At 35.1% G+C, this 16,997-nt stretch overlaps 1 protein-coding gene across 4 annotated transcripts in view; it reads left to right on the forward strand.

Annotated features, from left to right (window-relative positions):
* Positions 1-16,997, forward strand: part of NCKAP1 (NCK associated protein 1) — a 102,812-nt gene that overhangs the window by 26,577 nt on the left and 59,238 nt on the right. For all 4 annotated transcript variants that reach the window (XM_067741279.1, XM_067741281.1, XM_067741280.1 and 1 more), the window contains 6 exons: positions 8,671-8,763; positions 8,964-9,020; positions 9,745-9,887; positions 9,975-10,065; positions 12,634-12,771; positions 13,598-13,646. In XM_067741279.1, coding sequence (XP_067597380.1) covers positions 8,671-8,763; positions 8,964-9,020; positions 9,745-9,887; positions 9,975-10,065; positions 12,634-12,771; positions 13,598-13,646 — 571 coding nt within the window. The remainder of the gene's footprint in view (positions 1-8,670; positions 8,764-8,963; positions 9,021-9,744; positions 9,888-9,974; positions 10,066-12,633; positions 12,772-13,597; positions 13,647-16,997) is intronic.

Here is a 16,997-nt window from a genome sequence, read left to right on the forward strand (position 1 = left end):
TTGTGTGTGGGGTTTTTTTGTTGTTGTTGTTGTTGTTTTTATAAACCTCTTTCATGTTATTACAAATTGGTGAGGGTCTTTGTCTTGAAGGGAAGGTGGGAATTAATCATTGTAGTTTTTCACCATCTTTGAACCTTATACTTAGAAGTTAGTGTGGTGTAACCAGATTCTAAAACTGGATAGTTATCTAAAAAAAGTGAGAATTACCTGTATATCTAGATATACAGTCCTCACTAGATTGTATGCTCATTTAGGGGCAGGGTCATCATTTTATTCATAGTTTTATCCCCAGCTCTTCCAACAGTGTCTGACAATATAATATCATGTTGGGGTATTTGTTGACTAAATGAATAATATAATTGTTAACTAAATGAATAATAATATTATTACAGTAACTTGTCTCTTTTTAGAGGTTACTTTTCATATCACAAGCCTCTCTGAATCACATCTGGGAACTAGGAAGCAATACCACTTGTAGGAATCTGCTCAAGAAAAATGGAAGTACATTACATGTCCACATATAGATATGTTTATAGCAGCATTCATTGTTCATAAGAGCTTAAAACTGGAAATAATTCAAATGCCCATCAACTGATGAATAAAGTAAATTGGTAGTATATGCAGTTAATGGAGTACTATTTAGCAATTAAAAGAAACAAGCTACCAATACATGTTATAGCATGGATGAACTCCAGAAACATTAGGCTAAATGAAAGAAGCTAGATGTAGAAAGCTTATATATTATTTGATTTCATTTTATAGAGAGTGTCTGGAAAAAGCAAATTTATCGAGGCAGAAAGCAGATCAGTAATTATTAGGGATGCGGGTAAGAATGGGATTAACTGTAAATAGGCACAAGGGAACTTTTTGGGATAATGGAAATGTTCTAAAACTGGGTAGGGTTGGTGGTTGCACAACTCTGTAGATTTACTAAAATAATTTAATTGTTCACTTCTGATGGATGAATTTTATGGTATATAAATTATACCTCAGTAAACCTGTAAAAAACAAATGATTTTGAGCAACCAGAAATGGTAGTTTATAAAAAATGAAGTTTATTCAGAAGTAAGCTTTTTGGTTCTCACTGTGCCCAAGCTTGTTGAGTTTGCTTAGGTAAAATTGTTAACACGTATATTTTCTAATGCATTGTACCTTAAAGGGTATTCTCATCAGGAGCAAATGGTAATTGATAGGAAGAGAAATAAAAACTTTAAAAAGTAAAAAGTATAGCCAGCAAGGACTGTTTAATGTTGGCATGTTACCTTGCACATGTCAGTAGCACCTGAGGCCATCTTGACATAATTAGCTCAGTATAATTGATTACAGTTATGATATCTAATCAGTAAGAAAAGCCTGACTTATTTCGCTGTACCCAAGTTGTGAAAGCAAGCTAATCACATATCTGAAAGACTTTTAAAAAATATTATTAAAATTGAGTGTAAAGGGGCTAGCTTCATTTACATTTTCATTCATAATGGAAAATGGTACCATTATATGAGGTAAATTGTATTTTCGTTAATACAGTGTGATATCTTTCATACAAAGATGTTAGATCTGACTGACCACACTATACTGGGGCATATATTTAGTGCTTTTCTAGTACTAATGATAAAATTAGTTTCATTAGTTTGCATTAATTTAACCATCTTGTGACCAGAAATCTTAAACTTCCAAGATTTTTCCTGGTGCAAGTTAATGTGCTCAGGTGGTGAAATAGAGATTATTTTAATTTCTTTTATTGAACTTTTTATTAATCTTTGTTTCAGTTACCGAGTGCTGCCTAACAGACCACCCCAAATCTTAATGGACTTAAAACAACAACAACTCATTTCATATTCTGGGGTTGATTGGGCAGTTCCTCTGCTGGTCTCACCAGCCTTAGGTCACAGCTGCGTTCATCTGGTGGGTGGTTGGGGCATGGGGCCTGTTGGGATAGAGGATGTGGAACCTTCCTTTCTGTGGGATATGTTAGCTTTCTCACACATGACACTTTAGGACAGTGTTCCAAAAAAGAACAAAATGTGAAGTTATAAGGCCTTGTAAGTTAAGAGTATCATTTCCGCTGCTTTCTCTTGGTCACAGCAAGTCACAAGGCCAGCTGGGATTGTAAGGGTGGAAAAATAAACTACATCTCTTGATGAGAGGAACAGTAAAGTCCTATTGCAAAGAGGCATGCATAAAACCTTTAATTTTTTTTTGCCTTTCTGTTCTTTAAAAAACAAAACTCTTTGCTTTTCAGAATTAATTTGAACAGATGACAGCAATATAAACTTGAAAAAGATCACTTTAGTATATAAAATGAAGAGGTTGAATTAGAGTTCTTAGAAGCTTCAATCTGTGAGATTGATGAAGCTACAATTAAATAGAAGTATTTTCTGAGAAGAAAATAGCCTTAGCTTTGCTTATCCCTATACTACTTTTGTCATGGTGTGGCAACTTGAATTTTAAAGTGTATTGAAGAGGTGTTTTGAACTTTGAAATCTGATTGACCTGGATTAACATCTTAACCCTTTTCTAGTCTGTTTCTATATCTGGAAAATGAGGATAAAAATATACCATGACTGGGAAGATGAAAAAAATTCTGGAGATAGGCAGGGTGATGGTTGCACAGCACTGCAGATATATTTGTACGTGTGAACTGCACACTTATAAAATATGGCTATATTGGTAGACTTTGTTATGTTTTACCACAATTTAAAAACTGAACCTTGCAAAGTTGTGGTGAGGATTTAGTTTAGTAACAAATATTAAACATTCAGTAATGCTTATTTACTAGGCAAGTGTTAGGATAACTTGCCCTAAAATTTATTTACTACCTTTTGCTCAGAAAAATGCATTTATGAAATATTGAATGCCAGTAGAATCATTTGTATATAATAAAATGAAAGTTCAACAAGTTCCCATGAACCTTTTTTAAAATGACTAATCTTTGTGTTAATTTGGATTTTCATATAATCTTAGGAGATTTGCTTATATTTGATATGAATATGTCATTTTCTTTAAATGTTTCTCATTTCTTATCCTGTAAGGACATAATGAAGTATTTTATCCAACAGGGATTTATTCAAGGGATTAAATTACCACTCCGTGTTAGGATACATAAACTCATTTGAGACATGAATTGATACCTGATATTGCATTCATTGATAATTAGTACAATTTAAAAGTTGATTCTATGACTTATGTTGAGAAACTTGAAGATCATTTATTTATTCATTTAAAGTGCATCTACTGTGTGCTAGTATCTAGACCTTGGATACAAGAGCATGAAATAATACAAACCTCCTTTCCTCTGTGGAATCTCAATTCAAGTTAGGATGTTAGACAACAAACAACTAAAGTGAATAAATACGTACTTTTATTTGGAGATAAGTGGTAGGAAGAAATAGAAAGCAGGATGAGGAGTAAGAGAGTAACGTGGGTGAGAAGACTATTTTAGGTAAGTGCACAACAATGGCTTCTCTGAAGAGAAGTGAAGTGAAGGATTGAGCTATGTGAAGAAGTAGAGAAGAGCATTCCAGACATGATAAAGAGCAAGTGCAAAGGCTCAGAGGTGGGACCAACCTTGGTGAATTTATTTGATGAACATAGCACGCAGACCAGTATGACAACTACTGTGAGAGGCTGGAGGAGCATGAGGGGAGATGAAGTTGTAGAGACAGGCAGGGGTCCTATTCAAATTTTATTCTGAGACATTGGTAAGAGACTTTGTATTTTAAGTGTGATGGGAAACTTATTAAAAATTTTTTTAAAACCCTTTATTTTGAAATAATATTAGACTAAAACAAAAATAATACAGTGAGTTCATGTATACTCTTCATCCAGTGTTAATATCTTGTATAACCTTCATTGGAATCATCTCTTCAGGGTAGTGTGTTACCTTATAATGTCCACTCTCCTGCCACTATATGGAGAAGACTGAAGAGGCAAGAGCAGAAGTACAGAGATCAGTTAGTAGTTAGTAGTCCACATGAGTGTTGATGAGTAGAGTGGTGGCTGGACAGTTCCTTAAAAGAGGTTTATGGGCTTCCCTGGTGCTGCAGTGGTTGAGAGTCCGCCTGTCAATGCAGGGGACACGGGTTCGTGCCCCGGTCCGGGAAGATCCCACATGCCGCGGAGTGGCTAGGCCCGTGAGCCATGGCCGCTGAGCCTGCGCATCCGGAGCCTGTGCTCCGCAACGGGAGAGGCCACAACAGTGAGAGGCCCGCGTACCGCAAAAAAAAAGAGGTTTACACAAATAGCCTCTCAGCACTCTTATTTTAAAAAGCCTGGTTTAGGGACTTCCCTGGTGGCACAGTGGTTGGGAATCCGCCTGCCAATGCAGGGGACACGGGTTCAAGCCCTGGTCCGGGAGGATCCCACATGCCATGGCGCAACTAAGCCCATGTGCCACAACTACTGAGCCTGCGCTCTAGAGCATGCAAGGCACAAGTACTGAGCCCTTGCACTGCAACTACTGAAGCCCCCGGGCCTAGAGCCCATGCTCCGCACAAGAGAAGCCACCACAATGAGAAGCCCGTGCACCGCAACAAAGAGTAGCCCTTGCTCACTGCAACTAGGGATAGCCTGCATGCAGCAATGAAGACCCAACTTAGCCGCCCCAAAATAAATAATAATAAAATTAAATAAAAAAGAAAGAAAAGCCTGATTTAGAATATCATACTAAGAAATTGAACAAAGCCTTCCCTGAACCAAATTTCTGTACTTGGTTGTTTTTTAAGAGGAACAAAATACTAGCATAGTTTAGGTCAAGAAAAATAATTTATTATGCATAAGCAGTTTCGATGATGAAAGAATATTTGAGATGGGTGAATAAAGGACTTCAGTCACTTTCCTTTATGTTGAAAATCTGAGTTAGCTCTCTTAGTCATTGGTTCCTTATTGTAATTTGCTAGTATCTTTTCTTTGAAAGAATGAAAGCTAGTAAATACTAAATTTCAATCAGTTTTTTAGATACTTATATTTTGTGTAGAAAATGCTTCTTAATTGTACAAAGATTAATTACCAAGATTTTTCATTGCAAAGATATGATCTTATTTTGTGATCTGCATGGCTATTTATCCTGTTTATTTTGTTTCTACACATTTTACTTAAATTTTAAGAATAATGTTCCACAGTCAGAAGCTTTAATGAAAGCATTGTACAGATATTTTGCTCATATAGTTAACCCATGTATCCATTATATGCTTTTAAAGTGTTAGCGAATATTGATAGAATCATTTCTCAAAATTGTACTTTTCTAATGTTCTGTTCTGTAGCATCAAACAATCTGTTACTGATCTATATTCTTAAACCATTTCCTACTTTTTATTTACTATAAAACAAAGAGATAATGGGAAAAAAACTTGTTCTGGTTGTTGAACCTAGAAGTTAAATACTTTTTGATAGTGTCTGCTCTACTTCACTTTAAAAACTAAAATAGGAGCATTTTTTTTCAGTTGAAGCCCAGGAGTTGTAGACACTTTTATTCTTTGTTGTTATAGTTGAACTTTCATGCAGAGCTTTATGGAATTTATTTTCATTAAATAAGGAACATAATTGTAACTATATGTAGAGACATTGAGGGAATTTTGTGAAATACTTGTATGTTATTTGGAACACTGCCTGGCAAAGAGAGCATGCTCAGTTAAATATCAGGTCTTATTAGAAGTACTATGAGTAGTATTGGGATTATTTAAAACAGCTTTATTCTTGCTTATTTTGGAGAAGTGGTCTGTGAGCATCTTCTGTTATTCACTTAATATTTAATGAGCAGATTCTGGGTGCCAGGCACTGTAAAGTGTTCTCATGTATATTATCTTGGCTAAACTGCCCACATCAGCTCCCATTTTGATAATGGGGGTATTAGACTCTTGAGAGGTTAAGTCATTTAGCTGTGATTTCACAGTAAGAGGTTGGTGTCACTTGCTAAAACATGTCATCTGACGCTGACATATAAAGGTTTTTTAATATTGTCCTAATCACTCATCTGATAGATGTTTATATTGTGTACTTCTTTATGTGCAGAGCTGTTTGATATGGGCTGTGGAGTTTGATACACTGTCTCATAGTGTTGCAGGTAACTGATATAAGGTAGAAAGTGATATTATTAGAAATTATACACATTTAGAGTAGGGAGATGTTATTTGCATTGAGGGAAAAAGTTCAATCAGGGATGTTTTCTTGAAAATCAACATTTAAATTGAGTAGTTTAGGAGTAGTAGGATTTGGACATACGTGAGTGGTGGAATTTGGACATCTCAAGAGAGAAAACAGTAAAGAAAACATGAGATGTGTGTAGAAAATAGTGAATAGTTTGTTTTGGCTACTCTGTATAGTGTGTGAATGGATGTAGGGGAAATTTAGATTGGAAAGGTAAATTAGGACCAAATTATGTAGGGTCTTAAAAACTTGAGTAGTTATTTTGAATTTAGATATCCTTTAGTTCAGTAAATTTGTTTTAGCCAGTGTAGAGGCTAGTTACATACAGTTTGGGGGGGAATAAAATTGAATGAGAAATTGAGACCATAATGAGATTTTACTATTAAAAAGGAAGATGGGGGGGCATGTGGAATGGTAGAAAGAACACTATCAGGAGCATGGATATGAAATTTTTAATCCTGGCCTTGTCATATTAAGTAGTTATATAACCTTGGGAAGATTCTTTTAAGTTCTGTGAGCATTAGCTTCTTAATATGCAAAATGAGAATTTGTATAAAAGATCCTTAAGGCCCATAATAAGATGGTGACTGTGTCATTTTTTGTCCAAAGTAGGACACTGAAATTGCAAGGAGGCACTGTTAATAATTAACCCAGTAGCAACCAAATTATACTTTTGCTTTTTATCCTATTATATTATGAGTTTACTTTCACCTGTTACCTTGCAAAGTTCAAATTTAAAGTACTGAAAAGTAGGGGAAAGGATTAAGACGTCAATTGTATTTAATGTTATTGAACAAGGTAACAGAGGAAACAGAGTCATTTAAAAAGGTGTCTGCTTGATGTTGTGAGTGGTAATGATTAAAAGTGTGCTTATAAACATAGAATTGTTTTGAAACATATATTCAAAATAAAGTCAACTACTACCACAGATAAAGTTAGAACGGTTACATACATCACTATAAGTATATGTCTCAGTTTGCCTGGCATATAGGGGAAGTAGAGATACTTCGTTTACACTTTTTTACATGTCCTCAGGGACTGCCGTGTCTAGGGCACTTTACAATAGTTGGGTCTACCAGAATGCTGTGCTTGCTGTTTTTTGTTTTGTTTTGGTTTGGTTTGGTTTGGTTTGGTTTTTGCTGTACGTGGGCCTCTCACTGTTGTGGCCTCTCCCATTGCGGAGCACAGGCTCCGGACGCGCAGGCTCAGCGGCCATGGCTCACGGGCCCAGCCCCTCTGCGGCATGTGGGATCTTCCCAGACTGGGGCACGAACCTGCGTCCCCTGCATCGGCAGGCGGACTCTCAACCACTGCGCCACCAGGGAAGCCCCTGTGCTTGCTGCTTTTTAAATAGTCTTTTAATAGTTTTTTTTAATCTCCTGATGTTATGCTCACTATTGTAAATTTTCTGACTTATCATAATGGTTCAATACAATTATGTGTAGAGGCACCTCTCCCCCAACACTCCTGTGTAGGTGTAAGTTTAAGAACTGATTGAGGGCCTCAAAACTGTATGGGCTTTGATAGCAAGTTTGATATTTTGAAGCACTTTCTCATATTTTCTGGTTTTCTCATGTTCTAGGTGAATTATTTTATATTTAATGTGCATTCAGATCACCTGGGTATCTTGTTAAATGGCAGATTCTGATTTGGTAGGTTTTAGGTGGGCCTGAGATTCTGCTCTTCTAACAGAAGTGGAAGATGTGGAAGTTTCTATTCTGTAGACTACATTCAGAGTATCAGATAGGTTCTAGATGTTTTTCCGGAATTCTGGCAGACTTATGATATATGATGTTAAATATGGCTGGATTCTTTCAGAAATTATATTAATAGTTGTTTTAAAGAGAAAACTTAGGACTTTTGTAAATTTAATAATACAGTTGATTGAAATAATATTTGTCTTTTGTATTCACATTTCCTTCTTCATATGTTTACCAGTGTCTTAACTCTAGTTTTGCTTCTTTCTCATATCTTTTTTGTTGTTTTGGTTTTTGCTTTTCTTTAATGTATTATTGTGTTTTGTGGATCTGGTCAGGGAACCGTTACTGTATTTTATGTTTGTATCTACATTTTATTTTGCATGCGTAACGTGGCTTTGCCTGGATGTTCTTTTTGGTAAGTTCCAAATTTATAAAGCATATTGTTTTTTGTAGTGTTAAGTTATAATGTTTTTCACCTTCTTTTCTCCCACTTCTAGTAATGTGGTCATGCTCATGAGTTGTTTTTAGTTTTTTTAAAGAGTTCATTTGATAATTATTTTTTCCTAACACTTTCCAATTTTCCTTAATAGTAGTGCAGTTTGGTACTAATCTGCTTTGATTCGTTTTATAGCCTCACAATGTCAGTTGCTGGTCACTATTAGCAGTTGCTGTCTCAAGTATTTTGGTTTTTTAAAAGAGCCTTAATCATCTAGAAATATTGTCCTAAAAGCTTGTGCTTCCATTTAGCAATCATAAAAGAAGATAGTTTGTAGTAAAACTAAATAATTTTGTTCTCTGTAAACAATGCATTCTAATTTTGTTTTCACAGCAACAGCTTGCACAACTACAGAAAGAAAAATCAGAGATTCTGAAAAATCTGGCATTATATTACTTCACATTTGTAGATGTTATGGAATTTAAGGTATGTATTTTAATGTATAGAATTTAACATTTCAGAGATAGATTGATATTTGTTAATCATATAAATTGTTCTGTCACTTGTAGATAATAAAATTAGAATTCTTCTAGAACAAAAATTCAAAATACATTTTATTTGTGTGTGTTTTCTGAATTTAGTAGTATACATATAGGTAAAAGGTTTAAATAAACTTTTATTTTCAGGACCATGTTTGTGAATTGCTGAATACTATTGATGTTTGCCAAGTCTTCTTTGATATTGTAAGTATTATTTTCAGAAAAATTTCCAATTCTTCTGTCTGTTTCTAGTAGAACTAAGGGGATCAAATGCTTTTCTTTAGAGAAAATGTAAATGATTAGTATATAAAGTTTCAGCATTGTTAATTTGGCTTGTATTTTTTAAGGTAAGGAGTTATACTGTATTTTCACTTGTTTATTTGATTGTCATTGAATATAAATCTTGTACATATTCGGAAATAGTTGTTAATTTTAGTATTTTAATAGGCCCAATTTTAAAAGGTTACACAAATAATCCTTTTCTCTATAAAAAGCATACTTGATAAAAATCTTTCTTGATAAGTCAATTTCTAGATATAGGAAGTCAAAGTGAAAAACGTCTCCACTGACTTAATGGTGAACCTATTTATTTAATACTCCTTTTTTCTTGCTTAGTGAGATTTGCTTTCATGTTTATTATTTTTCTGGTTTTGGTTATTCTTTTAAACTGTTAGCAGTTTGAATAGGGTGATCACAGACTCTGTTTCAGCCATAAAATTGTGTCACAAGCACAAAACTATTATCTATAACTCCAAAATTATAGGCATTTTTTTGGTGAAAGGAATTAGATAGAATTTCAGAAATGGGGATAAAACAAATAACTATAGAAAATTATTAGCTTTCAGTAGCTGCCATGAAGATTTTTGTGTGTGTGCTTAAAAGTTTGTGGAATAGGAAGGAGTTGAACTTAATGGTTTTTTTCCCCTAGACTGTAAACTTTGATTTAACGAAGAACTACTTAGATTTGATCATAACATATACAACACTAATGATACTGCTGTCTCGAATTGAAGAAAGGAAGGCAATCATTGGATTATACAACTATGCGCATGAAATGACCCATGGAGCAAGGTAAACCTGCATTATAAAAATCTGTGTGAAATTCCCAATTAATTTTATGGCTTACAACTCAGTGATATTTGATATGTCTGTTTTAAGTGACCGAGAATACCCACGTCTTGGTCAGATGATTGTGGATTATGAAAACCCTTTAAAGAAGATGATGGAAGAATTTGTACCCCATAGCAAGGTAAGAGCTGGTTTTTAGGGGTGCTTCAATAGGCATATGAGATAGCTTAAGGGTGGATAGTTAGAGTGATAAACTACTTTTAAGAAAGAAAATTATAATGAGATGTGAATAATAGTTATGCATGGTTTTATCTAATTGTGAACCAGAGAACTCATTAATTAGATTCAGAATAGTGAATAGAGATTCAGGAATATATTGATCCATTGTAGTTTTTAGGTTCAATATAGTGTATATAGTGAAGTTTAGTATTTGAGAATGTCTATATTTGTATCAGATTGCTTGGGTTCTAATCCCAACTCTGCCAATTACAGTGTAATACTGGGCAAGTTACTTAACCAACTTCAGTGTACCTCAGTTTTCTTACCTGTAAAAGTGCAGTATTAAATGAGTTACTTTGTAAAGAGTATTTAGGTACATAGTATTTAATAAATTTTAGCTATATTATTATAATATAGCCTCTTAATGAGAGAAATACTACAGGAGTTTTGTGATAATTTGGCATGTCTGTCTTTTATGGTATATTAAAAAACTAGTTCTTAATGAAATAGTTTTGGTTTAGAGTCTTGCCTTTATGGCTTCTCTGAGGGAGGGCTAGTTCCTAAGTACATCAAGGAAATTTACAGGTATCCTCATTATTTATAGATAAGGAAATTGAGGCTGGAGAAGTGATATGATGAAGTAAGCCATTTGGTAGCAATAGTGGCAAAACTAGAGCTAAAACCCAGGATATTAGAATCTTGGCCCATTGTTCTCTTTGAATGATGAGAGTTAGAATTTTTTTTTTAATTTATTTATTTTATTTTTGGCTGCGTTGGGTCTTTGTTGCTGTGCGCGGGCTTTCTCTAGTTGTGGCGAGTGGGGGCTACTCTTCGTTGCGGTGCATGGGCTTCTCATTGCAGTGGCTTCTCGTTGCGGAGCACAAGCTCTAGGCACGCAGGCTTCAGTAGTTGTGACACATGGACTCACTAGTTGTGGCTTGCGGGCTCTAGAGCGCAGGCTCAGTAGTTGTGGTGCACAGGCTTAGTTGTTCCACGGCATGTGGGATCTTCCCAGACCAGGGCTCGAACCCATGTCCCCTGCCTTGGCAGGAGGATTCTTAACCATGGTGCCACCAGGGAAGCCCGGAGTTAGACTTCTTAGTAATACAGTATTTTGTATGAATCTATGCTTTTTTTTTGACATACAGTTGACAGCAAGAATTTTCCTTCAGTTTTCTTACTCCCATGAAAATTCTGAAGATGCATTTCCAGTTTAATTTCTTTGCATAGCTGTATTATATCTACAAATTTATGTAGGTTTAATGTCTTGGAGTTAGTTGAATCATTAGTTTGAAAGAGGCTAGTAGATGACATTAGTTTTGAAGTAAAAATCAGCATTGTAGATGAAAGTGCCAGGATTCCTCAAAGTGCTGAGCAGATCATTGTTGTCTGTCTCTCTGATTTTGATAGTCCTTTTTCCTCACCTAGAAATGTCTTCCCTACTCCTTTCCTGTTTTTTCTCTGGATCTGTTTCTAACTTCTTGCCAATCATGTATGGCCTTGTTTTTAGTTAGCCACTTCAAATTTGGTTTTTTTCCCAGTTAGTTGATGAAAATTTCTTTTAAAGGCTGTTGGATCTCTAAGTTCTCCATAGCCATTAGCTTATATTAGACAATTAATAATTACTTGAGGAGAATTGTCCATTTAAATTAGACCAGTTTTTTCCTAATCTTGAGTTTTCCGATGTTCTGTGATATCTCAGGGTTTTGATAGAAAGACCATCATGTATTTGCTAGGATTTGTTAAAATTCAGTTAATTTAATTTAAAAAGCTATTCTGAATCACTTGGTGGAGTGTGATAAGAACAGATTCCTGGGCTTTACTCCCAGAGGTTCTGGTTCAGGCAGAGCCCTGGATTCTCTTTTTCTGAACAGACTTCCCTGGCAGTTTATGTGCAGCCAGATTATAGAACCACTCGTACAGAATTTTTAGGAAGGAGGAGTGAATAGCAAAGAATAGTTAAAAGCAAGCAAGAATCAGATGAGATGAAAAATTAAATACCTAGATAGTAAAGCTGTAATTAATAGACCAAATGGCAAATAGAAGTTAAGTAATTTATTAAGATAAAGTACAGTGGGTTATTTTTAGAAGGCATTCTTTGAAGAAATATGAAACATGTTGAGCTCTATTAACACTTAGTCATGTAACCTTAATGTCTTTTTCTTTCAGTGAGAGCTATTGAGTAGAAAGTGATGCACAAAATGATTACCCTAGACTCTCTACCCTTTTTGAAATAAAGATCTCAAGATTGCCAAACATTTTCACCTGAAGAAAGTAACATGATTTCTTGAGCTAAGCTTTTGCTGAGGAATGCAGAATCTATGTAGCTTCATGAAGTTAAAAAAAAAAAAATCTAGAGGAGGGTAACTGGAACCCACCTCAAATATTATATGGAGCGTAGTTGTAATTATACCCTTGTTGTTTTACGATGATACAGTTAGAAACACACAGCAGTTGTAGCTGGAATTTAAATGGAAATTGAAAAAAAACCCGTTTTATTCCTCAACTTTCTTTTTTTCTATTTAATTAGTCTCTTTCAGATGCACTGATTTCTCTTCAGATGGTGTATCCACGAAGGAATCTTTCAGCTGACCAGTGGAGAAATGCTCAATTATTGAGTCTCATCAGTGCACCCAGTACAATGCTTAACCCTGCACAGTCTGACACTGTATGGTTCTGTATTTTCTTTTTTGAATGAAAATAGTAAAGTTGATTTTTTAAAAAAAATATCAGTTAAGCAGTGCTATTGCAGTTTTTCTTCTAATAAGTATTAGCCTGTCAGTGAAGTTTATTTATTGTAAAATGCTCAGTATTTAAATCATACCATTTAGTTTTTGTATTTCTAGATTCTGATGCTAAGTTAGTAAAATTAGTAGTACGAGTATTTTCTTCTAAGGTTTAAAAATTTGCTTAGCCTTATTATGGTAGAAAATTTGGAAGATTCAGAAAATTATAAAGAAGAAAACAAAAATCATCCCAAATCTCACCAACTAGAGAAAATCGCTGTTGTATTCTGTTACATTTCTTTTCAAGCTTTTTTCTGTGTATATGAACATAGATGTTACGCATATGGAGAATACACACACATAATTACTGATTTGGGTGAGACAGTGAACATCGAGGTACATAAATCTTTTCTTTAACTTGACTAAAATTTTATCCTTTGGAATACTGCAAACTCTGCGATAGACTTGGGAAATTTGGAAGTAGTCATTTACCAGATTGAAAACAATTTAGCAACAATATTTTTTAAAGAGAAGTTTCAGGGTGTGTAACTGTGAAAGAGGCACAGCTTTCATTGTCCTTTATGGACTGCAAGTATAAATATAGGTTATAAAACTTTCATCCAACTTTTCAAATATGTTGTGGTGGTATTTGAACCAAGAGTTGAGTAGTCAGACTTCTCAGGAGGAAGAGAAGGAGGAGTGACTCAGTACAGAATATTTTTTTTAAGAATTTCTTTAAGCCACAAATTTATATTTTCTCTTTTTAAGATGCCTTGCGAATATCTCTCTTTGGATGCCATGGAAAAATGGATTATCTGTAAGTAAAATTGGTTAGTTTTTGATTACCCCCTCAGGTTTAAGTTTTAGAGAAAAATAACAGGTAACATGTATTACTTTTGTGCCAAGCACTGTACTAAGACTTCTATGTACATTACCTCATTCAATCCTTATACTCACCCTGTTAGGGTAGATGGTCTATTTTATAGATGAGGAATCTAAAGTTTCGTCCACGCAGCTAGTAAGTGACAAAGACAGAGAACCCACACTAAATCCAAGGCTGATGGTCTACATTATATTTCCTCTCAACACGGCCATCCAAACTAAATTTTTATTTTATTTTTAATGATTTTCTTCATATTGCATTTATTCAGTTAAAGTTTTTGGTCTTAATTACTTTAGTATATGTAATAGATGACTCATATGTTTGCATGGGAGATAAAATTACTTGTTTGCACTCCTAGGAAGTTCACAAACTATGGGAGAAATAGACACACATATAATATAAATGAGAATTGCTATAATTTTTTCTACCACCCCAGGTCCACTGGCAGAGGGGAATAATTTTGAGCAGTTTGTGCTTTTTAGTTCTTATAGTTCTTGTTTCTTAATTTATTAACATTTAGGTACTATTTGATGACTTTTTATTATACTGTTTCTAAAACTGGTGAAGGACCAGTTTTTCTTTTTTAGTGATTTTTAGATTGATACTTTTATAAAATACAGTGGAACTGAATTACTGGAATTATCAGAAATAAAGTAATAAGCAAAGACAAAATGAAAGCCCACATTTTAATTATTAGATTCAATTTAATCTAACAATTTGATTGTTATTAGGTTTCTACTTATAAATTGCTGTCAGTGAAAAGTTTTCTAAATGAAAGTTTCTAAATACTCTCAGTTCTCTACTTAATCTCAGTATGCACTGGCAGTTTGAGTAGCACTGTTATTAGTATGAAAGAGGAAGAATTTAGCACACACACCCTGCCCTTAGCCATTTTTATTAATTATAATTTTTATGTTGATCAGGTTTGGATGTTTAGATTTTCTTTTATAATGGTAGTTAAGGTTTTCGTGCTTTGTTGATTTAAAAACACAACTTTCAGAGTATTGATTTTGCTCAAAAGTATGGTGATCCTTGACTGTTTTATGTTTATGAATGTGTGGATAAAGAACTAGTGTGATTAGTAGAGTTAGGTGGCATGAGTTAGGTGACCTCTAGCATTAAATAGGACTGTTTCCCCGCAGTCTTTACCTTAAAAGGGAATGCAGGCTTTGTGTAATGAGCCAGGAATGTGAGTCAGAAGACAGACTACCCTAAGGGGAAGATACCTGGGCATGGAAAAGGCAAACAGATTTGGGATAACCACAATTGCCCAAAGTAAGGAATGTTTACTCAGTTTTGCTGCTTTCATTTATTTGAGCCTTGAGTAGAATTAATAGAATTAGGTCAAACTGTGCACTTCTCTTTTTGACATCAATTCCCACTCTAGGACTTTCTATAGAAGATGGTCTACTTTCTTTAGAGCTTTGCTCTAGATTAGTTCAAAGGCTAGCAGTATCACCTAGGAACTTGTTAGATACGCAGAATACTGATCTCTACCCTAGACCTACTGAATGAGAAACTCTGAATGGATCCCAGCAACCTGTGATTTAATATGCCTTCCCAGTGATCCTGCTAGAAAGCTAAAGTTTCAGTCACTGATCTAGATTATAGCCTAGGACCAAGCATTGTTGAGGGTCTGCAATGTTGAGGACCCTGCTCTTTTGAATGCAGTTACACCATAACTTATCCTGATATTCTTTTCAGGGTCTGTTCTTACTCTATTAATTACACTAAGAGGACTCCTTGGGAAAGACCTCTTTTTAAATTGATAGTACAGTCTTTCTTTCTTCAAAGATTTTCTCCAACTTTCTTGTCTAGTATTGGTCTTCTATCTTGTTTTCTAATATTTTTATGGCTTAAAAAAATTTTTTTTTCCTGTCCTTTTATTGGGACCTTAGTGGGGAAAGGAGGTTAATGTGTGCTTCAATTAATAAATTGTCTTCTTAATCTTGGGCTATTTTAAATTAATTTACCTTTTATTGATCTTATCATAAACAAATGAATATATCTTAATGTATAATGTGACTCATATCTTAAAAAAGTAAAATATACAGTAACCCATAATGAAACTGATAATATTCTCAGAGAAATTTTATTATCAACAGCAATCTTGTGAATCTAAGTATACATTGAGGTACAAGGCACTAAGTGAAATTTCATTGTACTAAGGGGATTAGAGTATAAAATGTCAGTATATGGGACTTCCCTGGTAGTACAGTGGTTAAGAATCCGCCTGCTAAAAAAAAAAAAAAAAAAGAATCCGCCTGCTAATGCAGGGGACATGGTTTCGAGCCCTGGTCCGGGAAGATCCCACATGCCACGGAGCAGCTAAGCCCGTGCACCACAACTACTGAGCCTGCTCTCTAGAGCCTGCGTGCCGCAACTACTGAAGCCTGTGTGCCTAGAGTCCATGCTCCGCAATAAGAGAAGCCACTGCAGTGAGAAGCCCATGCACCACAACGAAGAGTAGCCCCCCCACTCGCTGCAACTAGAGAATGCCCGTGCACAGCAATGAAGACCCAATGCAGCCAAAAATAAATAAATAAATTTATTTTTTTAAAAAAGTCAGTACACGAGGCAAAAATTTTTACAAAACTTCTCAAGGATTTTTAAAATTTTCATACAGTATGTTCTATTTCTTTGGTTACGTACTAGATCAAATAATTAGGCTTGCATTTAGGGGCCCTGTTGTATGAAAAACATCTTAATATATTTCAGGAAATTTAAGGAAGTTCAATGTACTTTTGTTTTTGTTTTTGTTTTTTTTTGCGGTACGCGGGCCTCTCACTGTTGTGGCCTCTCCCGTTGCGGAGCACAGGCTCCGGACGTGCAGGCTCAGCGGCCATGGCTCACGGGCCCAGCCGCTCCGCGGCATGTGGGATTTTCCCAGACTGGGGCACGAACCCGTGTCCCCTGCATCGGCAGGTGGACTCTTGACCACTGCGCCACCAGGGAAGCCCCAATGTACTTCTGTATGTATGACTTCTCAATATATGCTTAACAGTTAGCTTGCTTGGATAGTGACCCTTTAAAAGGAAGGTTGAGCTAAGAATAAAAGACAAATGGCAAGTTAAATGTTAACGATTCAGGAGTTTAAAGATGGGAGTGACTATTGAGAGTCAGAGGGAAATCTCAGAAAATAGGATTGAATTTGTAACTGGCCAGTACGGTACCTAGTTTATAATACGCACTCAGTAATGTTGAAAGAATGAAAGATGAGGTTCTATGGCCTAGAATAGAGCGCTAGGGAGGACATCAACAAACATACAGCATTACACATTTGTG

The sequence above is a fragment of the Pseudorca crassidens genome, chromosome 6 (genome assembly GCF_039906515.1).
Source record: "Pseudorca crassidens isolate mPseCra1 chromosome 6, mPseCra1.hap1, whole genome shotgun sequence".
Classification (NCBI taxonomy): Eukaryota; Metazoa; Chordata; class Mammalia; order Artiodactyla; family Delphinidae; genus Pseudorca; species Pseudorca crassidens.